This window comes from Rhinolophus hipposideros (assembly GCF_964194185.1).
Source record: "Rhinolophus hipposideros genome assembly, chromosome: 20".
NCBI lineage: Eukaryota > Metazoa > Chordata > Mammalia > Chiroptera > Rhinolophidae > Rhinolophus > Rhinolophus hipposideros.
In genome coordinates, this window is record NC_138066.1 from 38,981,669 (window position 1) to 39,004,750 (window position 23,082).

General features: G+C 54.7%; 1 protein-coding gene across 2 annotated transcripts in view; it reads left to right on the top strand.

Moving 5' to 3' along the window:
- Positions 1-23,082, top strand: part of WNT3 (Wnt family member 3) — a 45,982-nt gene that overhangs the window by 18,283 nt on the left and 4,617 nt on the right. The window contains exons 1-3 of one of the 2 annotated variants that reach the window (XM_081027497.1): positions 4,981-5,079; positions 18,770-19,011; positions 22,576-22,841. In XM_081027497.1, coding sequence (XP_080883623.1) covers positions 18,885-19,011; positions 22,576-22,841 — 393 coding nt within the window. In that variant the 5' untranslated portion in view covers positions 4,981-5,079; positions 18,770-18,884. Of the gene's footprint in view, positions 1-4,980; positions 5,080-18,769; positions 19,012-22,575; positions 22,842-23,082 lie in introns of those variants that run through there. The other variant, XM_081027496.1, reaches the window with a different exon arrangement.

The window sequence follows — 23,082 nt, forward strand, 5'->3', positions numbered from 1 at the left end:
GTAGGAGGTTTAAGACGTACGTACAGAGACTGTTAATCTTGGAGCAGAGATGGTTGGGGGGCTTCATTCTAGGCAGGGGAACAGCTGCTCCCTCAGCATCTGAGGACAGACCCAAAAGTCTCAGGGGGACAGAGGTGAGGTAAGTAGGTAAGATTTCTCATGAAGTGTCACAAAGCAAAGGCACCCTTGAGTGGAAGCAGCCGCTGAATCTGGTAGAAGGAGTGAGAGAAGGGCGCTGAGATCTTTCCAGCCTGGAACGAGGAGAGAAGTCCCCGGGATGTATAGGCTCTATCAAAAGCTAGCGTGAGAATCTGGTAAGGTGCCGAATTTTAGATTTTTATCCTCTCCGTGTTGTACAGTGTGTTCTGTGAGTTCCACAGAGAATCTGAATTCCATAAAGACACGGTAGCACCCCTTCTCGCAGCCAGTAGCTCCTTAGCGCCACAGAATGCCAACTGAACTCCCAAAGTGGGGCCACAGACAGAGCCAGTGGATGTGAACACTGGGTCCTACCGCCTCCCACGGGCCAGATGACCCCAGTGTTCCTTCCATCTCTGATAGGCTCCCTTCTAGGGGGCCGGCCCTGCGTAGGGCCTGAGCTTCTTTCAATCCCCACTTCACTGCCTGTGGAATCTAAACTCATCATCTGGGACCTGTCTGGCCTCCTTCTCTCTTGGCTCCTTGAATTTCAGTATTTTGTGTCATATTGATGTCCCAGAAGTGCCCTTCCTCCGTTCCTCTCAGGGCACAGAAATCCACCTCCTAGCCCACACCCCCATTTGAGGTCTTGTGGAGTATCTGTCCGCCATCCCTCTCCACGTCCTCCTTCACTTGGTCTCCCTGTCTCTACCAGGACAGTTTGCGAGCTGGATGGTCTCCATGCTCACATCCCCAATTCCTGTGCACGTGGCCCATTCGTTCGATTGTACCCTCCTCCGGATGGAGCACTGTGATGCTGTCTGTTATCCCCCTCATGCCCGTTCAGTGCAAAGCACACAGTGGGTGCAGAATAAATGCATTCTGCCAAATGAACCCGTTATCACCAGAGGGTGGGATCTAGACAGACAGCAAAATAGCAACAGAACGGATTTGGGTCAGACAGATGGGGAGCAGGGGGTCAAACCCCACCCCCACTTACTGGCTTATGGTTTCCTGTCTGAGCCTTAGTTTCCTCACCAGTAGAGACAATATCTAACTCTCAGGGCCGTTGAGAGGATTAGCTGAGAAACTGGAAGATGCTGGAACGGGTGTCATTTACCCTGACCTCTCTTGGGAACTCTGGCCCAGGTTTGTCAACATCTGTTGGGGTTGGCTTCTTGGAAGAGGCCCTGAAACCATGTGACCTGTTTCACACACAAATCCCTCCAGCCCTCAGACAGAGGTCTGCTCCCCTGTGGGGATGCCTTAAGTATGGGTCTGCCCTTGTCTGAGATACAGTGAATTAAACGTCCAGTGTAGAAGATCCATGACAACATTCAAAAGAAAAAAGATCAATAGGCAGGAGTCCTAGTGTTTGAATTTACAGGGCTGTAAATCCAGAAAGCAGGTTGAGGGGCAGGACAGACCTGCATCTCCCCTCCTCCTTCTGGGAAAGATGTGGAACCCAGTTGGGGAAAAGCCTTGGTATCTTGAACTCCAAGAGTGTTTGATGGCATCCTGCATTTCCACCCAGAGAATGTCCGCTTGCTCCCCTCCTCCTTCAGCCCTCCATCAACATCTTCCTAGAGACCTTGTCCTAATAAATGTCTCCCCTCAACGCTTTGCCATCTCAGCACCACCATTTCCTAGCTGTGTGACTCCAGACAAGTTACTTAGCCTCTCTGAACCCATGTCATCACCTGTCAGATAGCAATAATAATAACCTCAGATGGTTCTTTGGCAAATTAAAAGATATATTCTATGCAAAATGCTTTACATGGCTCCTGGCACTAGTCAGGGCTCAATAAACATTAGCTATTATTATTAATAATAACCATTCTGAGTGTCCCAGTAAATTGGTTCCCTCACGACCTTACTTACAGCAGAGTTCAGTAAATTATTTCCTCATGATCTTATTAACCACTCTCTACCCAAATAAATACACCCCACATTATATTATTCACCATTGGGTATGTACCTGTAAAAACGTTCCTCTTTATTTCATTTATAGCTCTAAATGTCTCCATTACCTCATCTCCCAGTGTTTTGTGGGCACCTCCTCCTGTCTGTGGTGACTCTGGCGTTCTCTGAGGCCAGGGTGGTTCTTGAGGGAACCTTAACTGGAGCTAACCTGCTTTGATATTTTGCCCCTCGTGTTGAGCACGTGTCCTATTTGTAGATAAATTGGTAATTAATTTTTTTTTTTACTTTACATGTTTGCTATTTGTGTGTGCATGCATGATTTTATCTTTTATGTCCAAAGTATGTTTCCCTGGAAGAAATTCCCTTCTACTTTGGTGATGGATGTGACTAGAACACAGGACTAAAAGTATAGAAATTCCCTGTGGCACTGCCCTGGTGTGAGAACAAGCCTGGTCTGGTGGGACGACAGGGTGTCCTATGCAGTGATGGGAGGTGAGGGGCCAGGAAGTGAAGACAGACTGACAGGAGGTGAGCAGGCCTCTATCATGGATTCGTAGAGAAAAAGCATTTCCCAGATGAAAGATGAGTGGGGAATTCAAAGTCCTAGACCAAAAAAAAAAAAAAGGCAACTGTGGGCAAGAACTGGGAAAGATGTGGAACCCAGTTGGGGAAAAGCCTTGGTATCTTGAACCCCAAGAGTGTTTGATGGCATTCTGCATTTCCACCCAGAGAATGTCCGCTTGCTCCCAAACAGATATGCCCCACTACAAGGCTAAGCAAAGTGAGCTGGAAATCAGGAAGAAGGGACATAAGGGCAGAAAAACCAGAGGACATGAGAGTTGACAGCTTGGGCAGGGAGTCACCAGAGAAAGCATGAGGCTGTGGGAGGAAATGATTTCTTTTGAAATAGACATTTTATCTTGTCTTTTCCAATGCATGTTAACGTATGTCTTGTAACGCACATGAAACATGAGCACGGTCGCTGGCTGGCGTGTGATTTCGACCTAAGTGTATGTAAATGGAGGGACATGCCCAAACACACTACTGATGTGCTGCTGGATCAAAAACGTTTTGCTCCCATTGCTATAAAGATGGGGAGACTTGTTGAGAGATCAGAAGAGAGACAGTGAAGGAGGGCTACTTCATGAGAGGAATGGACAAAACCTTGGTTGGAAAGGATGGACTGGTGCCTCAAGCAAGAGGAGGTGCCCCCCCCCAGATGGCAGAGGGCTGAGGCGCCCCGCTGTGCCCCCACCTCCCCACCCCCATGTGACCAGAGGCAGGTTCTGAGCTTTGTTTGCCACCCAGGACAGTGCTTCTCCACCTTGCCTCCTCTTAAAATGGTGACAGAGAGGAGGGGGCACCCGGACTAATTAAATCAATTTCTCTTGGGGTGGGGGCTCAGGCATCAGGTTTTAAGCCACCCTGCGGGGTGTGTGTGTGTGTGTGTGCATTTGTCGTGCAGCCGGGGTGGAGCACCAGCGACCTCCCCTTCTGATGCTGTAACATTTAATGAGGTCCTGCACGGACCCAGAACACAACTCCTAATAGGTGCTGAGTAAATGCTTGCAAAACCCAGGCGCCTGTGGTAATGAGCCCTTGAGAAGAAAGGACAGAGTGAGTGACTGTAACGACCCTGCAGAGGAACTGGCAGCAGGCAGCACTCCAGGCCTGATGAATTTGGGGGGGGGGGGTGGGGGCTCAAAGGAAGATGTTGAGGCTCGCTCTGGCTCCTTCGCCTGCGGAGGGGGAGGGGGAGGGGGTGGGGCGGAGGGGCAGCCACCGCTTTGAACTTGCGGGGCGCCTCCCTAAGCCCATCCGGGGAAGTCCAGGGGCCGGGCAGGGCTCTTCTCGCTTGCGCGTGCTCCGCGCAGTGGGGGGCGTGGGGGCACCAGGCGCGAGGAAGCGCTCCCGGGAATGCGGGGAAATACCCACCTGGGAAGGCAGCGCGCGGACGCCGCCCTGAGCGCCTCCGCCCGCCCGCCCGCGCCGCGCGGTCCTCCCCGCGGGTCCTCCCCGCGGTCCTCCCCGCGGGTCCTCCCGGCGCGCACCTGCCGCCCGCGGGCTCCAGGGCCCCCCTGCAGGCAGGTCCGGGGTTTGAGCAGGTTCCACTAAGAAGTCCCCACGAATTAGTTGAAGTTCGGATTGTTATTGTTCCTTCAAAGTTTCATTATGAAAATTGTCAATCAAAAAAAAAAAAACACAGGATAGCAGGAGCACGCATATACATTTCTCCTAGTTCAATTGTTTTAACAGTTTGCCATCGTCACTCCTTCTCTCCTTTCACCCGTCCGCATCCCCCACCACACACACACACACACACACACACACACACACACACACACACACACACACAGTTTTGTTTTCACTGAACCATTTCTAAGTAAGTTATAGCCATCATGACTCTTCTTCCCCGCATTTCCAAAATATAAGGATAACCCTCATGACCATAAATCCAATTATCACACTTAAAATTATTAATGATTTCTAATGATTAAGATTCCCCTCCCCCAACTATCCTCAAAATGCCTCCATGGCTAGGAGTTTCAAACTAGGTTCCAATTTTTTTTTTGTTATGTCTCACGTTTATTTTAATCTCAAACACCCCACCCTTCCCCAACACACACACACTTTAAACATACGACACTGATCTTTTGAAGAGTTCAAGCCTGTAGCCTTGTGGGCCGTCCCACATTCCGAATCGGGTTGTTCTTCTCTCCCTCGTGTTTTCCTGATAACTTAAAGTTACTTCTAAAATCTTGGTGAGATTCAGGTTAAACATCTTCAGCCAGAGAACTTCCTGAGGGATGCTGGGTACTTTGTATCTCATCATTTCATACCATGCTGCTGTCACAGTCTGGGGGTCGTTTTTAACGATCTGGTTTCCTGGGCTCCTCTCCAGAGTCTGATTCAGCACGACTGATTTTGGAGCCTAGTTGTCTGTATTTTTCAAAACCACCCCAAGTGATCTGAGCTCCGTAATGCCACAGTCTGCATCTCTGACCCTAGCAGCAGCTGGTAAGTATTAAGACATGTCCTTGGTCCATGGAAGGGTGGGATGGTCTGGGTAGGTGAAGTTCTGAAGGCCCCAGTCCTCACCAGGGCCGGTGGTCAGTGCTGTCTGGGGATGAGCATCTAGACCCCAGGAGGGGAGGAAGATGGGCTACCTGGGGGCAGCCCCCAGGCTGAGCTGGATGTTCTTGCAAGAGTAGGAGTGCCTGATGTACATCTCTGTGCTCCCACACTCAGCAAAAGGCCTGGCCTACTGTACATGGTTGTTGAGTGAAGACAGTAAAGACCAGGAACTGCTTTTTAGAGAGTGAGCTCCCAGCCGAGCAGCCCTGCTTTCCACCTTCCCTCCTGGGCAGCCCTGCTTTCCACCTTCCCAGCCCTGCCTTCCACCTTCCCTCCTGGGCAGCCCTGCTTTCCACCTTCCCTCCTGGGCAGCCCTGCTTTCCACCTTCCCAGCCCTGCCTTCCACCTTCCCTCCTGGGCAGCCCTGCTTTCCATCTTCCCTCCTGGGCTTCTTCGAAGAGTCAAACAAAGGATTTGTGAAGCCAGCAGCTCCACAAACAGACTGAGAAGCCAGCAGCTGTGTAATAAGGCCCAGAGAACTAGTAGAGCCATAGCCTGCCCTTAGTTTGCCCTGGTTGTCACCTGTGGGATCCGGGGTGGGGGTGGTGAGGAGAGTGGCTGGGGTAACAGGTGGAATTTGCTCAGTATGGCAAGAGGAATGGGAGTGCCAAGTGCGTTGGTAAACCGGGCACTCTGCTCAGCATACAAAAATGAATGAAATCATTCATTCCTCTCAAAACAGTTCAAGTTTAGTGCAGAGAGTCAATGGACAATTCAATTGAAGGTGCTTAAAGTTACCCCTGAGGTATGTGTAAGAGCTGGGAAATGCAGTTTAAACTGGACACAATAAGAGGGGATTTTAAAATTGGACTTTGATGGATGAATAGGAGACTAAAGTGAACAAGACGGCTGTGCAGGCTATGTCGGATTTTTTTACCAGATGAGTTGGGCTTCTGAAGGGTAAAGCAGTGTGGGAACCTAGCAAAATCCCGGCCTGGGAACCAGCACACTTGGCTTCTCAGGACAAGCAACCAAATCCTCGTCTCCCCATCTGTAAAATGGGAGACTAACAGAACTTAGGGGCTGGAGGAGTGGGGGAGAGGAGAAGTGTTCTCAGACTGAAATGAGCTAAAAATGCAAACATGGTTTAGGGAAAGTTTAAATTAGACTCTGATTAGTAGACTGGGGGGTGAAGGAACTAATGGCAGAACTCTAGGGTAGAAGATGTCCAGGGTGAACTCAGCTTCAAGGCCCTGCTTGAATGTCATGTCATCGAGGTCTTCCTTGCTTTTTTCAGCCCCTCTTTCCTCAGCATTCCCATTCGTTGTGGTTTCCACCCCTAAAGGGATTTCTCACACTCTGCCACTGACAGTGGTCATCTGCAGGAATGTCTCTCCTACACTGAGGCAGGGCCTCTGAGGGGGGGCGGGGGTTGGAGGTTCGTCTTATACTCACTAGGCACACAATACATGTGTACTGAATGAAGCCCCAGCCCTTGGACTGGGGGCTTCCAGAAGAAACTGCATGGTGTAAGGAGACAGTTCTGGCTAGGGGTCAGAGGCCTAGGCTGGACGCCCTGTGCTGCTTCCAACCATTGGAGGAAAGCTGAGCAAGAGTCACATCGCTTCTCTGGGCTTTCATTTGCCCGGAGAACTGGACTGGATAATGCCCAAGGTCCTGCCCAACTTTGATGGTCTACGGTCTGATATTGTGACAGAATGAGCAATGTGTGTGGCCATTTACACAGAATGCTTCTACAGCCTTTCTAGGGCACTTTTATGTTGTCATCCCCACAAACGCCCTCCAAATAGCAAGAAATCTGCAGAAGATTCTCAGGCAGAGACTGTTCCTCAACAGGCCTTTATTATCTACCTTGTACTCAGAGAGCATTCCAGACACATCTGGCCACACCATGGTTTCTAGAAGGTTCAGCCTCTCTCGCCTGGAAAGACTAGACTCTTTTGGGGGGAACTTTGAGAGAGTTGCCCAAAACCAGTGGGCAGGAGCATTGTGATACACAGCTAGTCATTTAATGTCTTTGGGCCACAGTGGCCTCATCTATAAACCAGAGCATAACAGTCCTTTGCACATCTGAAAGTAGAGGCTAGACCCACAGCTTTCAGCTCCAAAAGGCAGGGTCTACTGAACAAGGGTGAGATCATTTGGGCTTACCTGTGAGTTCTGACTTGCTCAACAAAGCAAGTGCACTTGGGTGGTATTTCCCCTCCTGGTCACTTGTGAGCACTTGTCCACCTGTGCTTTTGGTGCCTCTCAGGAGACCCTTTGGGGACTTGGGAGTGAGGGCCCCGGTCTAGTCACCTTTCCCTTCTGACACCCACCTGGGCTCAGGCCCTTCCGTGCCTTCTTGGGCTAGTACCAGCCTGAAAAAATAGAGCCACAGCTCATTGTGTCCTTTCGGGGTGCTGAGAGAGCACCCAAATTGGAGCTGCAGAGCTCTCTTCCCTACCTCCCTCCCTGCCTTCCTCCCTCCCCCACTTCTTCCTCCTGGTCCTCCTCCTTCTCGGCCGGCCCCTTTCTCAGGCCTCTTTCCCCCTCCACCCGCCTTCTTCTTCCTCCCAGTTCTCACCCTCCTTTCCTCCTCCTCAGGTCTGACCATCCTGTTCTGCACCCCACCTCCCAATTTGGCTGAAGGGGACAATCCCTTTCTCCCAAACCCTCCCCTGCTCCACTCTGATCAACTACACTTTCCTATGAAATTGAGAGAAGAAGAAAAAAAAAACCCCAAAAAACAACCCTCATGCTCACAACACAACAAAAAACAGGTTTAAACATTTTACAGGTTTCAACATTTTTCAGGCTGCCTTGTCACATCTTATCAGATCAGCCCGGAGCCGCAGGCCAGGCGCTCTGGGAGCTGCTTTGGAGAACAGAAGCTGTAACATTCCAGCAGAGGCTCTGCCCCGCCCTCTCCTCTCCTCTCCTCCCCTCCCCTCTCCTCCCCTCCCCTCCTCTCTCCTCCTCCCTCTTCCCTCTTCTCCCCAAAGAAACATCCTACAGGGCTACCCAGGATGGAGTGCAGGGCTAGCACCTGCACCCCTTTCTCTCTGGCTGGGAACTCAGTCTTTGATGAATCCCAGGGCTTTGATAGTTTGCCCACAAGCTTCTCTGTGGCCCTTCTAGGCTTCCAGGTGGTCGGTCTTAATTTGCCTCTTCTGAGGGCCCCACTTAGCCCTGAAAGGTAGCCTCGAGAAGTGTGGGGTCTCGGGGTCCAGAGGGGAGCTGTCAAAGCCACTCACAGAATGGAGCAACAGCTGCTTGGCCAGTAGAGCCCGGGAGGTATATTGGAGAGTTTAGGGAGGTAGAGGAAGATGGGAACCCCCACCCACCCACTCTCCTGGCCAGTCCTCAGGGACTGCTGCTCAATGGGAGGGAATGGCTTTTTACATTGCTTTCTTTTTTGGGCGGATGTGTGTGGTTTTTTCACCCATGGCTCTATGGCCCCTGGCCTATAATAACTCCGTTTTCCTTACATTCAACCCCAATACTCCGCCTTCCTGTTCCTGCCACTCTCATGGTGACCTTGGTCGCCCAGTACAGGTGACAGATCGAGGAATGGCTGACCTAAATCCAATGACCCAGGTTTTAGCTGTCCAAACCTGAAGAAGAGACCCAGACCCTGGGTCCCACGGCAGGAGGGGAGAGTGGCCTTTGCCACTCCTAAGTGGGGAAGACTGGTCAGGCTGGGAGGTCCCACCCTTGTGCACAGACAGTTTCCCTCTTGCACTCCCACCTCCCCCCCTACCCCCCCCCCACACACATGCAGGGGGGCACAGGAGGACATGGCTGTGGAATGAAGGTTTGGGATGTAGGGAGGAGGGTGGGGACAAAAGTGGAAGAGGGAAGGAACCAAGGAAAGGAAGAGCAAGGTGACTGACTCTCTCCAAGTATGTTGGCCACGTGCCTCCCTGGGACCTGAGCAAGAATGCTGGGAACCAGGAGCCAGACCTGGGTGCTTGGGCCAATGCTGGCCGAGCCAGGTCCCACTAACCTGCCTCCTATAGAGTTTCAGGAGAGCCCTCCCCACCTCTTGGCCTGAAGTTCTAGCCCTCGGGTGTGAGGTCCTGGCCCCCAGCCTGGTGCCCTCCCTCCCAGGGGAGCCCTGCGTTCCTTAAGGCACCACTGGGGCCCCTCCCTTGGCACATGTCAGCCAGTGCTCTGTCATGAGGCTCCCGGGTGTCTCACCCTTTCCCGTGTGCCCACTGGGGGAGATGAGGCCTCACGTATCATTCTACCTTTAGCTCCAGGACAAAGATTCCCAAATCTAAGCTTCTAGCCTCTGTCTTTCTCTTGGGCTCCAGCTCTGCACCTCCCACCAGAGGTGCCTGGAGGTCTCACTGGCCCCACAAACTTCCTTCTCTTTGTTCCCAAACCTGCTTTACCTTTTAAGTTCCCTTTCTTTGTTGATGTCATCTCAATCTTCCTGGTCATCCTGGCTCAAAATCTTCGTCATCCTTTTCTTTGTCCTTTGTTGGCCTATGCGACCAAACAACTGCCCATCCTTACTCACTGCCTTCTCTCTGCTCCCCATGACACTGTCCTGAGACCCACGGCCACAGACCCCGCCGACCTAGACGGGAGGGGCTCAGCTCCAGCCATACAACAGACTCAGCCCAGACCAGCGAAACCTGTCCCCTGGGGGCTTGTAATGTGCAGCCAGGCCTGAGCCTCTCCTTAGCTTAAACTCACACTGGCTTCCTGCCGCTTTCCCAGACTTCGGTATCTAGTGCCCACCGCCTGGCTCCATTTTGCAATTAGATTTTGTCTAACAGATTAATATTCCAACACTCAGCTGAGGAACCTTCAATGGCTACTCAAGTCACTGAAAGATAGCGTGGCACACAGGGCCCTTTCCCCCTTCTCTGCTCTTTGTACAGTCCCTGGACTCCAGCTGGGGTGGACGGGCTGCTGTTCCCTCTCCTGACACAGCCTGGGGCTGTTCCCTTCCACCCCATCTCCTCCTGAGGGCGTCCCAAACACCCTCGCAGCCATCCTTCACCAGCTCAGTGCACGACTGCCCCTCTGTAGTGCCTTCTTGATTACCACTGGCTGGGACCCTCTCACTTCTCCTATCCAGGATGTCCTTGCTCCTACCATGTCTCTCTGGCACGGTGGTTACTTGGGTTGTAAGTTACAAGGGCCTTTGGAACCTCTGTCACTCATTCATGGTACCCAGACCTAGCAGATGCTGGCAAAGTGCTCATTGGTCAGCCGCCTCCTAGTCTGGGTGCTCCGTGGGCGTGGCTAATTTGTCTTCATGTTCCCAGGCCTGGCGCTCTGCCCAATTCAGTCATCACCCACATGTGTGTTGAGTGAATAGGCAGGGAATGAATTTGTTTCCCTGAGACTGTCACCTACTCTCTCAAGGTCAGGCACCTCCAGTCACTCCGCATAGTTATTGCTCTTGTGAGGCCCCAGTCTGCACGGCTGGGACTGAATCCAGACGGGAAGTCCAGCAGGACCTGTGCCCCGCTGGGCTCAGAAGCTCTTGCAGTTGCTTCTTCGTTGACTCCCCTCTGGACCCTGGGTCCCAGCTCAGTGTGTGGATCTTTTCCACAGAAACAAGGGTGCCCCTAGCCAAGCTGGAGACACATGACAGGCAAATGGCCCATCCATCCCTGCTGAGTGAGTGAACCAATGGCGGGTGGGGAAAGATCTAGAGAGACCACCCTGCTTCTTTGATGAAAGGCCTCTAATGGGCTATCTAGGCCTCATCTGTGGACCGTGGAACCATGTGAATTCTTTTGGATTCAGAAGTAACTCCCTGTTTTGTCCTCCACTGAGAAGGATACGGTATAGGGTTAGGGTGGGAGGGCATAGAGCTGTGCTCAGCACCCATGGGGCCAGGGAGGACCAGTAGATGGGAGATGGGTGAGGAAAGACGGTAGCTTGTGAATCTTGTCTTAGGTCCCTCCTCTCACTTCTCACAAGCTCCCTGCTGAGGCACCACAGTGAATGTCCCCAGGGTAGGACCTGTGGCCTCCCGTGTCAGGAGCAGTGATTGCCTCAGCACTCTGGGTTTTAGCTCTTTGGAAGCTCTAGGAGTTGGGTGCATCAGGACCCACCAGGCCCCACCCCTGGCCTGTCCGTCTGGGCACATGTGCCCCTGAACTTGTCAGGTTTCCCCTAATGACATCCGCCAGCCCTGAGTGGCTTTTTGACCTAACTAGAAAGGCAGTAGTAGCCTCAAGTTCCAAGGCCAATGCTTGTCTCTTTATTTCCTGCCCATTTTTTCAAGCTTTCCCTTCCTGTTTTAGAAGTTTCCGTCTCGTCCCAAGCCAAGGTGGGGTCCCTCTGAACCCAGGGGCAGGAAGGGCATCTGTCTAGTACTGCCCAGGAGCCAGCAGATGGAGCACCAAGCACTGGGCTATGGTCAGCTTTCCAGAACCACCATGGTCACTCTAGAGGAGAGAGACAACTGACCACAAAGGAGCTGGTATCTGATTCCTCCCCCTTTCCATCTCCCTCCTCCCTCCCTGCCAGCCCCTGTCTCAGTCACTTTGAGAGACACTAACCAGTTCTTTGGTTCAGAATCCTAAGGTGCCCTGTCTGTGGCTGGCAGAGATAGTTAGGCCTCACCATGGGGAAGGGGAAGGCGAGGGAACCACGACACCAAGAAAGACATGACTGGGGGAGGCTTGGCCGTGCAGTTCACTCTGAGACTGGAGGGATAAGACAGGGAATCCTGGAGCCCTTCCCTGGGCTGCGTCCTTGGATCCACCTTCCAAAGCCCCACCCATATGTGGCCATGTGACCCGAGAAAATGACAAACCCTCTCTGGACCTCAGTCTTCCCTTCTAGAGAAGGAAGGGATCAGACCAGTGGTTCTCAGGTTGCACCCTGCAAAGGGGCTATAGTTGAGGGAAGGGTAAGGTTGGGGGTTGGGACTCCAGGCCCTACCACCCCTCACCCCCCAATTTAACCATTTTCAGATGTACAATTCAGTGGCATTAGTATATTTGCTACGTTGTGCAATCATCACCACCATCTATTTCTAGAACTTGTCATCATCCCAAACAGAAATTATATTCATTAAGTAACTTCCCTTCACCTTCCCCAGCCTCTGTCAACCTCCAAGTTACTTTCTGTCTCTGAATTTGTCTGTTCTAGTACCTCATGTAAGTGGAATCATACAATATTTGCCCTTCTGTGATTGTCTTATTCCTCTTAGCACAGTGTTTTCTACGTGCGTCAGAACTTCATTACTTTTCAAGGCTGAATAATATTCCACTGTCTGGATAGCCCACACTTTGTTATTCACTCATCTCTTGATGGACACTTGGGTGGTTTCTACCTTTTGGCTCCTGTGAATAGTGCTGCTCTGGGCACTGGCGTACAGGTATCTGTTTGAGCCCCTGCTTTCAATTCTCTTGGGTCTCTACCCAGGAGTGGAATTGCTGGGTCAGGAGGTAGTTCTACATTTAGCTGTTTGAGGAACAGGTTCCTCTTTGTATCTGTTTTATGTATAGGAGAAGGGGGAGGTCATGTATTTGGAAAAAATGGCGCAAAAATAAGAAACATCCTAAACTAGAGGAGCCCTAAGGCCCCTTCAATCTCAAAAATCCTATAATGTTGGAAGAGTCCAAGGTCAAAAATATAGATAAGTTTGGGTGCAGGACAGGCTACCCAGTTGGGTGTGGGACTCCAACCCAAATGGTTCCTTGAGGGAAACATGGTGGGGACAACAGTGTGCCCCCCTAAGGCACATAGTTGGCCCATAGCCAGCTGGCAGCGGGGCAGGTCGTGGCAGAATCTGTGGGTGAGCAAAGACAGTGTCCCTGTACAGGACGCCCTGCATGGAACACTTGTTGGTGTCACACCATATGTTACGCGCGTAAGTCAGTTCAGATCTAGGCAGACCTGGAGTCTTTGGTTAAAATTTTCAGCTCTGCCCTGTGCTCACCATGCAGGCCCACCTTCAGCCCTCTGGAGACAGAAGGTGTGTGCGTAGAGGTACTAACTTGGGTGGGGGTTGGGGTCTGTTGAGGCCGTGCATGTGATGTCAGTCAGCCTGTTTGGACAGGGGAGTTGGCCCTGAGCGGTCAACACAGGTCTCACAAGCAGCCTGTTGCTGGCTGGCACCTGCCACTGCCCATCTGCCTGGCGGCCTGGCTGTTCTCAGCCCAGCTGGGTGGTGGGTGGCTGGGGTGGAAGATGAGCTGTCTTCAGGGGGAGGGTGGCAGCGCCCTTGGTCAGGGCAGGGCCAGGATCTGGGTATAAATAACCCCTGCCCAGCTGGGACGCCCTGGCAGTGCCCTCCATCCTCCCCCTCACCAGCTGCTAATGCCAGGCGGGCCCCTACCTCTCTTGGGAGCCTCGCCATTGTCTCAGGACCTAAACGTAGGAACTTCCTCAGCGGAACCCAGGAGTCTTGTCCTGTGTGTAGGCAGAACCTCCGGATTCCTGGAGGCCTGGGGAGCGGGGAGGGGGGCTGCGAGGTGGGGGGTGAGCAGACTGGCCTTCTGGGGAAGGGCTCGTTCCTTCTCTTGAGAATCAGCCAATACCTCTCACATACCTGGCCTTTCGGTAGACCAAATGTGCCTGTGCTCGTGTGGTGTGTGTGTGTGTGTGTGTGTGTGTGTGTGTGTGTGTGTGTGTGTGTGAGAGAGAGAGAGAGAGAGAGAGAGACAGACAGACAGACAGACAGAGAGAGACAGAGAGATAGGGGAGGTGTCAGGGACAATGGCAGGAGATACCTCTCTGTACTCAGGGAACTTACACAGAACAGCCAGATGGAATTGGAAACAAATCAGTCCAGCACTTGGAGATAAGAAGGTTTGAATAAGGTAGAGGCAACATCCAGAGGGAGGAGAAGTTACTACTGTGGAGGGGACCCAGGAATCAGAGGTTGAAGGATGGGTAAGATGTTTGCTGGGGCGTGGGCAGCGGAGAGGCACTCCAGGTGGGGGGCTTAGCTTGTACAAAGGCATGGAGGTGTGACACAGCCGGCTGCTAGTCATTCAGCAGCCTGGACAAATCTAATCAAAGCCACTCACACTTTGGTACAAAGAATTGAGGAGAACGCGTCTCACTGTGTGACCTCCCCCAGGGGATCGAACACTTCAGTAATAGGGACAAGAACCTGTGAGTTAAACGAACACGTGCCTGCCTCTGGTGGTGGAATTGCAGTCGTGAGCAGTGTGTGGGTAGGAGGCTCAGGGTCAGGGGTGGCAGGGCACATTTGGGAGAGGGCAGCTATCCTGCAGAAATCAATCCCACAGACACAGCCTCATTAGTCGTAACATCAGCCCGGAGAGCTAACCCCTCATCCCCGGAGGCCCTTGCTAATTACTGGCAGGATGTCCACATTGGAGTTAAAACCCTTGAATGGAGCACCCTGGAAACATCCTGATGCCCTTGCCCTTGCCCTTTGGGTCACCTTTAACACTCAGCCAGATCGCATGTCTGTTCAGCCACCCTAGTTAGGACCCAGCTGCCAGACAAGGGGCCAGCTTTGCTCTGATTCAAGGCATTCTTCCCAGTGATGGATGGGAAAGGGCTCTGAATATTCTGATGTGTTCTATCAAGTCAGGGATAGGAGGGCAGGAGGAATGAAGCTGATGACAGGGCAGGGGACAAGGTGCGGGGCATGCCCCTAAACACATGGTAACCACGATGACCACCATTTACTGAGGGCTTCCTATATGCCAGGCACTTATACCATTTGTACCTCCCATTTATGTCTATTTTACAAATGAAGAAATTGAGGCACAGAGAGGTTAAAAAAATTCCTTGAGATCAGCAGTTAGGAAATGGCAGCGCTGTATTTGAACCAGGTAGCCTGGCTCCCAGGTACACAATTTGTTGGACCCAGGCAGCAGGAAGAAAACAGGGTTTGGTGGGAGCGGGGAAATGAACTCATCATCTCTGAGGCTGGGAGTTATTTTTGGAGGACATCACATGTGGAGTCAAACCCAGGGTCTGAATTCTGACGAGGCCACTTCCTTCTGTAAGCCACCCAACTTCTCCGTGCCTCAGTTTTCTCATCTGGAAAATGAGATGACAGCACCCACCTCACAGTGCTGTTGTGAGGATTAAATGAGAAATCTGCGTGAAGTGGCTGGTACGTAAGTGCTAAATAAATGATTCCTGTTATTATTGCTAGTGTTGAATGTGACTGCAGAGGACAAGAGAAAATCTGCTTGGTTTGGAGGAGAGATGACAACTGTACCATAGGAAGGACTCAGCTAGCAAGGGTTTGGTGACCCACAAGGGACTGTGGCCTCTCCCTCCTGGGAGATGTTTGGGAAGCAGCTCTGGCATTGGTGGCCAATCACGCCATGCCAGCCAGTGCCCGGGGCTCGGGGTTCTGTTGGGCTGGGCAGGCTACCTGGGACCCTGTGGGAGGGAACTGGGGAGCAGGGAGCCTCTTGTAGGGTTGGGACAAGTGGCAGCCTCCCTAAGTGGAAATGAAGAGCCAGCAGGGGCTTGCCCATATCTCAGTCCTGCTCTGTGCGGTGGTAGCCAGCTAACCTGGCTCCATGGGTCTGGTTGTATGACCTTGGGCAAGTCATTTCTCTCTGGGGCCCTCTGCTTTCTCATCTGTATAATGGACCTTGCACTTTCTTAGGGCTCCTCTTGTAGGTTCTGATTCTGGTCCAGGGCTCAGCCTCCTACTTAGTATGAGGATACCCAGGCCTGCAGAGGTACAGGGCAAAGGATGTGAATTGGAAAAGGAAGTGGAAGGAAAACAACGAGAGGAGAGGGAGAGGAAGGATCCCTGAGTACCCTTTGGGCCCCACTTTCATCTCTCTGAGCAAAGGGAGGCTGGAGGCTTGGGAATCTGGCTTGGCTGGTGTGCAGACCAATAAATGGGCAGTGATATGGGGCAAGCACCCCAGGTGCCAGAGGTGACCCTGGGACAGGCCTGCCTAGGTTAGTGTGTATAGTGGGGGCAGGAGGCCAGGCTAACAGAGAGCGTGGGTCCTGGAGGGCCAGTCTACACCTCTACGGACAAACAGGGATGGCGGCCCTGGTGGGGAGACTGGGGAGTACTCTGGCCAAAGGGGAGGGTCTCCAAGGCTGGGGAGTGGGTGCCAGGTCTCCCCACGCTGTTCTGGGACAGTCAGGGATCAGGTCAGGGTATGGGGAGGTGGCAGGCAATCACCACCATGCTCCTCATGGTGCCCCACTCAGGAAGAAACACAGGTGTGGCCATGGGGTGGCAGCGTCCTCTACCTCAGCTCCCCTCTCCAGCTGTCGCCATATAGGGCTTCAGGGCCTATCCATCAGAGGAGAGTGTGGAAAAGGCCTGGGCTTCTTCCCAGGGGGACCTTCTCCTGAGCCTCCCTCCCACGATGGCACTTTGTGGAGCCACCGGCACTGAACTCTGGCTCAGTTTCCCTCCCCAGTGATTTCAGGACTGCTGGGGCAGCTGGCAGGGCAGGGCTGGATATAGTGGTTAAGAGCACAGGGAAAGGCCTGAACTGGGAGGGGGGCTCGACTCTGACACTTTGTGGTCCTGCAGATCGGCAGGTCACTTAGCTCCCTGGCCTCAGGTTCCTCATCTGTGAAATGGGATGGCGACGATGATAATGAAATTCCGACCTCCCAGACTTGCTGTGAGGATTACATAATGAGAGCACGCAGAACCGGCCCAAGCACATAATAAATGACAGAGCTTTGATGACCATTATCACCCCTTTTTATAACTGGAAATAGGGCAGGGCAGGAAAGGGTGACCTGCATCGCCCTGTCAAGTGCTGTGTACCATGTACTCATTGGGGGCTCTGGGCCGACTCGCTCCACCCCACCTAGGCAAGGGCTCAGTGCTGAGGCCCAGGGGGCACATGGACCAGTCCTGCAGCCACCCTCACGTCTCAAAACCCAGGCAGGCATTGCCCAGAAGGGACGACGGCACAGTGGTTTTCCCCATGGGCACTGGAGTCAGATGGCCTGGGGTCCAACGAGCAGCTCCTTAGCAACTCTGTGGTCTGTGCTGGTTACTCGACCTGCAAAGCTAAGCCATCTGAACACGGGGCTCATGTAACGCCCTCCTATGTCATAGGACTGTTATAAAGATTCAGCCAAGAAAGGACTCAGTCCAGTGCCCAGTACGAAGGAATTCAGGAATAGCCATTCTCAGTGGTAAGTCAGGCCTGTAGGTCGCACTTCCTTCTCTTTAAAAGGGCTTGATGCTCAAGAGCAATAATGTCTCGTTAACATTACCATCAAAACTCCCAGATCTCGTTCCCCAATCCCTGCCCCAAGAATAAACAAACAAATGGGAAAATGAGGGCCCATCTCATCCCTCTGATGAGCCCAGAGCCAGCCCAAGGCAGATGGCCACACTGCCCCTCTCTGGTGTCCATCACAAGCACATAGTAAGGGGTTAAATGACAGGTGTTTGGTTCATCATAGTCTCTTGTCTAGAAAGCTTTTATGTGTTTTTTCCTGGTCAACCCCCTGGCCCCCCACCCTGGGTCTTCTAGACCTTCCCAAAATGTCTGCTATCCCTTCGTGTAAGGGACTTGACTGAGGCCTTGGTCAGTGCTAGGCATAAAGGGAGAGGTTATGGACCCCGCTGTGCTCCTTCTTCCCTCTCACACTGTCTCTGAGCACAGGGCTGAGTGCAATTGGCCTTGAAGCTGACCCAGACCCAGGATCATTTTCTCAGCTCCTCCCACAAAATGTCATTCCTGCTGTTACTGTGCTAGGTAGGGATAGCAAGTAGAAAAGTAGCACCTTGGTTTTCTAGTATTTTAAACTCTTATTCCTCCTCTCCCAGCTCCCCGCAAGACCTTTCCTTCTGTTGACTCTTTATAAAACCTGAGAGATTGACAGCATGTTGATTGGAAAAGGAGGGGCAGAAGAATGCAGGTCACATAGTGCTGTGTGGCTGAGTATGATCTGAGGTCCTCTCCCTCCTGAGCTAAACAAAGTCAAGCTCCAATCTGGTGAGAGGAGAGATGACACTCTAGAAACTTCTATGGAGCTGCGGAGATGGTCATGGAGGCCATGGTGGACCAAGGACAGAGGACCTGGTGCAAGCCACCAGTTCCCTGGGGAGACATTGGGAGGCTCTGGGCTGGGCAGGCAGTGTCCTGCGGAAGAGGCAGAGGGGCATTGCCATGGGTAGCTTGTGTGTGTGCAAGCTCCCTGCTGGGACTGAGGCTACCCCGCTTCTCTGCTTTTTCTGAGATGGGGCTGAGGTCAAGTTGGCTCCTTCCACCCTCCTCTTTTTAGGTTTGAGCTCTTTCCCATGGGTCATTGGAAGTCTCATGTGGACCCAGAAACTTAGACTCCTCAGGAGGTTGCCCAGACCAATCCTTTCATGCCCATCAGGGAAATTGGCCCAGAGCCTGGGAGGGACTTGACCAAGGTCCCCAATACCATCTTTCCAGTCCTAGATTCTTTTCATGTATTGTAATGTCCTCCAAGGGCCCCCGCGAGAGGTTTCTGCTGGTCTTCCTGCCCCTGCAAGCAGATATGCCCCTGTCAGAGGGCTGACTCTGCCTCGGTCAGAGCTCTGGTCTTCGAGGGCAGCATTTGGTGCCAGGTTTCTCCGGGTTCAGGCTCACCGGCCCTCTGCTGCCCCATCTACCCCAGAGAGCTCATGAGGAAGAAACCATGCCCAGGATGAGCCATGTGCTTTGTGCCCTCTGTGTGCCCACAGGTCCCTGGCCCTGGGCCAGCAGTACACATCCCTGGGGTCTCAGCCTCTGCTCTGCGGCTCCATCCCCGGCCTGGTCCCCAAGCAATTGCGCTTCTGCCGCAATTACATCGAAATCATGCCCAGCGTGGCCGAGGGCGTGAAGCTGGGCATCCAGGAGTGCCAGCACCAGTTCCGGGGGCGCCGCTGGAATTGCACCACCATAGACGACAGCCTGGCTATTTTTGGGCCCGTCCTTGACAAAGGTACTGTCTTGGGGCTGGGTAGGAGGTGGGGGTGGGGTGGGTTGGGGGAGGGCATCAGGACACAGTGACTCTTCCACCTCAGGGTGCCTCAGCTCCGAGCCCAGGGTCCCCAGGGGAGGATGACAAAACTGGTCATGACCCAGGGCCTCCACGAAAGTGGGTCAGATCCTTCTCTGGACAGACCCAAGCTGTTGCCATGGTTGCCACACCTTCCCAAGTGCTGCTGGCTGCTGGGCAGCCCTGAGATCCTCTAGGACCCTGAGACCCAGGGCCGGCGTGGAGGCTGCCGCCTTCCAGCTTTCACAGCAGGGGCTCCAGGCTTTGAAATGGAGAGTTGTGACATTTCACCAATACTGTGTTAAGTGCTATGCAAATCTAGTTTTGGGGTGGGAGGGTGGCATTGCCACCCCTCGACCTGCCCCCCCCACAAAGAAGATTCTGGGGCTGAGGAAGACGCTGGGTGCTGGTGGCACTGCATTGCTCCCAAGTACTTCTGTGAGCAACTTCTGCTGGTGTCCATGCTCCTGCAGCTGGACATACCCACGGATTGTGGTGGGGCTAGAGGGCATGCTGGCCTCTGGGTAAGTTCTCAGCCATCTTACGACCTGGGAGTCTAACAGGCTGCGCTTCTAACGAATGGGAGTCACACAACTTGACTTTAAACATGAAGGCCCTGGGTGAGAGGGACAACTGCTCCCCAGAAGGGGACTTGGGGGCTGGTGAGTTCTGGGCTGAAAATGGGCAACTCTGAGAAACTGCAGGAATTTAATGATCCCACCTGGCCTCCAGGAGTCACCACTCTTTTTGCACAGCAACTTAAGCCTCTCGCCACCAACAGGGCTTTGCCACCCAAACCCTTGAGTCCCAAAGTCCTTCCTTTTAGAAGAGCTGCATTTATAGCCAGAAGGAAAAGGGATCTGAGAGCCAGGGGGTCCTTGGGGGAGGGTAGTGGTGGGTAATGGGGTGGGGGGGGGGGAAGCTGACCTCTCCATTTTGCAGTGCAGTCTCCCTTAACCTGTGCCTCAGGTGAGCAGGGTTTGTCTGACCTACAGCCTATTGTGATGGGACCGAAGGGCAATTAGCGAATCAATGGGTGATGATTCTGTTTACGCTTCTGTTACCAAAGCTAATTATTCCTTGTTTACATAAAAGGTTTGGCCTCTAATTGGGGCCAAGTGGCGGCGGTTTGCATTTCAAACCCGATCTTGCTGTTGTCGGTCTCAGCGCCTTCCGGTGCCCCACCTCGGGCCAGGCAGCGCTGAATCAAACAGCCTGGCGTCTAGACGCGCTCCCTGAAAGCAAGACTCACCTTCCGATTGCTCTTCCCGCTCGGGACAGTAGCCAGTGAAAATCGGGTCTTGGAGCTTATTACCCACTCACTTATTACCCATTCCAGTTTCAATCACCGCTGTAGATGCTAGAACGTGCCTTCATCTCTAAATTGCAAGAGGGCAGTTTTGTACTGGGAATGTGAGGAAAGCTAAGCCGTCTCCGGGGAGGGGTCTCCGGGGAGGGGTCTCCGGGGAGGGGTCTTCGGGGAGGGGCCCCCGCACGCACACGCGCCCCCGTGTCCAGAGCCGGGTCGTCCGTCACCCCCGCGGGGTGGGCTGCGAGGGGCTCAGCTCTGCCCCCGCTCGGAGACCGGGGCGGCAGGAGTCCTTCTGCTCCGGGCGCGCGTCTTCCGCGGGGGCCGCGGACGGACGCCCCGGGACGGGGCCCAGGCCGAGCGGCAGCCCGGGCGCCGGCGGGGGCGCTGCAGCCCCGAGCGCGCTCCCCGGGCGGGGCGGGGCGGGCGGGGGCCCGAGGGGCTTCGGCGGCTTGAAAAGCCCCGCGCGCCGCCCCCCACCGCGCGGCCCGGCCCCGCGCCCGCTGCGGCCGCCGCGCCATTCACACGCCCTCTGGCCATTCGGCGCGGCGCGGGGGCGGGGGGGCCGCTTCAATGGGGATTTCGCCGGCCGGCGCCGGGGCTGGGGGCGCGGCCCGGCCGCGGGAGCCGCCCGTTGCTACGCGGTGGCGGCCGGCCCGGCGGCCCGGGCCCGGCGGCCGCATTATGCGGGTAATGCGGTGTGACACCGCGCGAACAAAGGCGGATTGAGCGGCCCAGCGGGCCCCGCCGGCCGAGGACCGGCACAGCAGGGCTGTCAGCGCCGCTCCCAGGCTAATCCCCGCCCCGCCCCCGCCGCCCCCGCGTCCCCGGGGCTGGGAACCGAGCGCAGCCCGAGGCGCGGGCGCCGCCGCCGCCGCGAGAGGCCGCAGGCCGGGCCGGAAGCGAGGCGCTCGCCCTTGGCAGCCCCGCCCGCGGACGCTGACCCGGGAGGGGGCTGCGATGGGGCAGCGGAGGGACCGCGTGCGAAACCGGGGCGAGCGCCACGGGCCGAGGCCGCCCCCGCCCGCAGCCCGCCCTTGCTGCGCGGGCTCCACCGCGCCCCCCCGGCCTCTGCTGGGGCTGAGGACGGGACCCTCCCCTGCAGACGGCCCCCCGGGGCGCTGAGCCTCTAAGGAAGCAGCGGTGGCTACGAGGGGCCACCTGGCTGCCTTGTCTGCCGAACTGCCATCTCGCGTAGCACTGGACGACAGTCCGGGCTCCTAGGCCAGCCCAGCATCTTGCAACCTGAGTAGCCTTGGACAGGTCACCTCCCTGCTCTGGGTTCCTCGCCAGTAAAGAGAGATGGTTAGACTGCAGATCTTTCAGGCCTTTGCCTCTCTAATCGTCAGTGTGTATCTGTAGAATGGGCCTGAAAGACTCCCTGCCCCACGGGGTTAAGGGGATTTAATGGGATAAAGGATATGGAGGGCAGAATCTGGTGCCTACCAAGCACCCAAGTGGCTATCATCATAATGATGTTTGGGGGACACTCCTGAGAATCTCTCCTTTTTCTTCTCTGGACCCTGGGGCAGAACCAGGGGAGTTGCCCCATGTCTTCTGTCCTCCCAGGAGGGGCTTGGCCTTCTCAGCCCAACACCTTGGCCTCATCTGGGTAGAGGACAGGAGGATGGGAAGGGGGAGATACTGGCCACACCTCCTGGTCAGGAACTCTGATAGCAGAGGGACATTGTTTCCATTCTGTGAAGAGGGTGGCTTCAAAAAGGCAAGAGCCTGCCCAGGTGCACCAGGTAGGGAGTGGGGGAACTTGGGTAGGTTGAGGCTGTAGGTTCCCAGGCCTTCGTCTCCACAGACCTCAGGCTCTGGAAACTGAGAAGGTTCAGGCCTGTTCGGGGCTCTGTGGAGTTTGGGAAGGTGGAGGGCAGGGCGCGTGGGGCCAGGACAGAGCAGGGCCATCTTATCTATTCAGCAAACTGCCAGAGCCATCATTTCCACCCCTGCTTCTAATAGGCTGCGCTCTGCCAGCTGTTAAAGCCCTGGGTTAATAAGTTAGCCGCCCTGGGCCTCGGTTTGCTCATCCCCAAAGTGGGGATACCTACCAGGAGATGGGCCAGCCTCAGTTCCTCCTACTTCCCTCCGCAAGGGCGGGCGAGCCCTCCTTCCCAGCTGGGGAGGTTGAGGCAGGGCGGCTGCATGTCAGGACCTTGCCTGAGCAATGCCTCCCCACTCCCCTCCCGCAGCCACCCGCGAATCGGCCTTCGTGCACGCCATCGCCTCTGCTGGCGTGGCCTTCGCAGTCACTCGCTCCTGCGCTGAGGGCACCTCCACCATCTGCGGCTGCGATTCCCATCATAAGGGGCCGCCTGGCGAGGGCTGGAAGTGGGGCGGCTGCAGCGAGGACGCGGACTTCGGGGTGCTGGTGTCCCGGGAGTTCGCGGATGCGCGCGAGAACAGGCCAGACGCGCGCTCGGCCATGAACAAGCACAACAACGAGGCCGGCCGCACGGTGAGTCACCGCGACCCTGCCCCGTGAGGGAAGTCCTTGTGGGGCCCGGGCTCCCTGCTCTTCTTTTTCCCCTTGGCCAGGCTGGGACCCCACCCACCCCCACCGCCACCCCCAGTCACTCCGTTTGTTCACCCTCCTTTCTCCTTGGACTGTCCCGGGTCTTCGCCCGCCCGAAGCACGTACCAGCCAGCCCATTCTGTGTGCTCATGTAGAGCCCTACATGTGAAGCCCGTGGGCCTGG